The sequence below is a fragment of the Limulus polyphemus genome, unplaced genomic scaffold (assembly GCF_000517525.1).
Source record: "Limulus polyphemus unplaced genomic scaffold, Limulus_polyphemus-2.1.2 Scaffold9041, whole genome shotgun sequence".
NCBI lineage: Eukaryota > Metazoa > Arthropoda > Merostomata > Xiphosura > Limulidae > Limulus > Limulus polyphemus.
The window spans coordinates 5,658-7,603 of NW_013674651.1; the positions used below are offsets into that span (position 1 = coordinate 5,658).

The following is a 1,946-nucleotide window of genomic DNA, read 5'->3' on the forward strand; positions in this document are numbered from 1 at the left end:
TGTAATATTATATTAATGTAGTATTTTGTGTAATATTATGTTAGTGTATTATTTTGTGTTATGTTAGTGTATTATTTTGTGTAATATTATGTTAGTGTATTATTTTGTGTTATATTATGTTAATGTATTATTTTGTGTAATATTATATTAATCTATAATTTTTTGTAACGAATTTGCACTAATACTTCTCTTTCTCCATTATTTTCAGTTTAAATTTTAAAAAACTTTAAAATAAGTTAAAATATGTAATACTATTACACATGTTATAATAAAAGTATTCTGAACCTTCACTTTCAGGGTTTGTTAGTTTGTGAAGTAGCTGTATACAGATCTTAAAGTTAAGGCTTCAGGATCTAATATTTCATATCACGCCGATCTTACTTGAAACCTCTAGGATGCGACAAGCAGTGAGCTGCTGTGACAATAACGCTGTCACTGATCAGAGCGCCTCCACACCAAAATTGTTTTCCCCGTCTCGTCTGTAAAAATATCGCTGCCTGTGGAATAAAAACGAAAACTATTAAACTAAACAGCTAAGATTCTCCGCAAGTAAAAACTTATCATCTAATATTTTTTTAGTTTCCACAACATTTATCAACGTGTTTTTTATGATGATTAATTATCAATATTTTTTCCTTTATAACCTCTTATATCAATTATTACCATAAATAAATATATTAAAGTTGGATTTAAGCTGATAACGTCAACATTTCCACCATTAATTAAATGTAAGCCCCAAATATTTTAAAGGACTTATTGTACTAAGATGATAAAGAAGAGAAACGAAATATAGTCAGAGATTTTTTGTTGTTACCGATTGAACAAATATAATATTTTACAGTTTAATCGAAGATGAAAAAGGGTTAAGATTAACTTATTTAAATAAACAGAGGACCAAAATAAAATTCCTTTATGGTTACAATATTAAATATCTATTTAGCTAGAATATACGCTAAGGCAGGGGCGTAGCCAGCACTACAGAGTGGGGGTTTTTCCCCCAAAAAATGTGGACCTTTTTTTTTCTTCACAAAAAAATAAATAAATCTATGATTTACAGAACAGTTTTTTTTAATCAGAAGATAGTGGACCTTTTAGACTTTTTAGAATATTGGGGTAGTGGTTCAAGACCCCACCACTCCCCTGTATTCAAGCCACATCAGAAAACTTAACCAAGATATATTTCAGTAATTTCTTAAAATAACTCGTCTAATTTCTTCAAGTTTATGTATTAAAAATCAGTATTTGATCAGTGAAATAGTTAAAAGTTCATACCATCCATGGCCACTGTCCCGGATTAGCTTCGTAGCCTCCAACAATTCTTGAACTTCGACTTTCCAACCCACATACTGCTGTGAACAGAAAGTATTTAAAGGTGAAGTCATTTTTAAAACTTTGGTGTCTAAAGAATTGATAAGCTGTGTAGGTTTTTGGTATCGAAACCCGATTTTTAGTGTCGTAAGCCCGCAGACTTACCGCTGAGCCACAGGGAGGTCTTGATTATAGAGTTAACGATCTTGTGTCTTCATTATATGTTCTTCACTGGTCGTCTGTGTTGATTTTCATAATAATAAGTTTAACCCTCACATAACCGACTTATTTTTACACCGCTCCCTGCCGGTGGAGTAACTTGAAATTATTATTTGGTACAACACTCGGTGTGAAGAAGTAACCAGAACCAAAAGTGGATCCCAATAGCACGAACTAGGATTAATTGTAATATTTTTAACTTTGTTTTTTCGCCAAATTTTATTAAGTATCACATAACCAATTAAAATTATTGATCCAAAAATCGCTTTAGTATGTTTTAATAAACTTAAAAATCCAATTACAGTCCATATTAACGCCATTAGTAATTCTAGGGTGAAACTCAATAAGATTGTGCCATCGTATTATTGTACTATTGGGGACCACTATTGTACTATTGGGGACTACTATTGTACTATTGG

At 31.1% G+C, this 1,946-nt stretch overlaps 1 protein-coding gene across 1 annotated transcript in view; it reads right to left on the bottom strand.

Annotated features, from left to right (window-relative positions):
* Window positions 1-1,331, bottom strand: part of LOC106475724 (proclotting enzyme-like) — a 6,732-nt gene extending 5,401 nt beyond the window's left edge. The window contains exons 1-2 of the mRNA XM_022379780.1: window positions 1,273-1,331; window positions 382-497 (exon numbers count right to left, since the gene is read on the bottom strand). Of these exons, the coding sequence (XP_022235488.1) occupies window positions 382-497; window positions 1,273-1,275 (119 nt within the window). The 5' untranslated portion in view covers window positions 1,276-1,331. The remainder of the gene's footprint in view (window positions 1-381; window positions 498-1,272) is intronic.
* Between the last annotated feature and the right edge of the window lie 615 nt (window positions 1,332-1,946).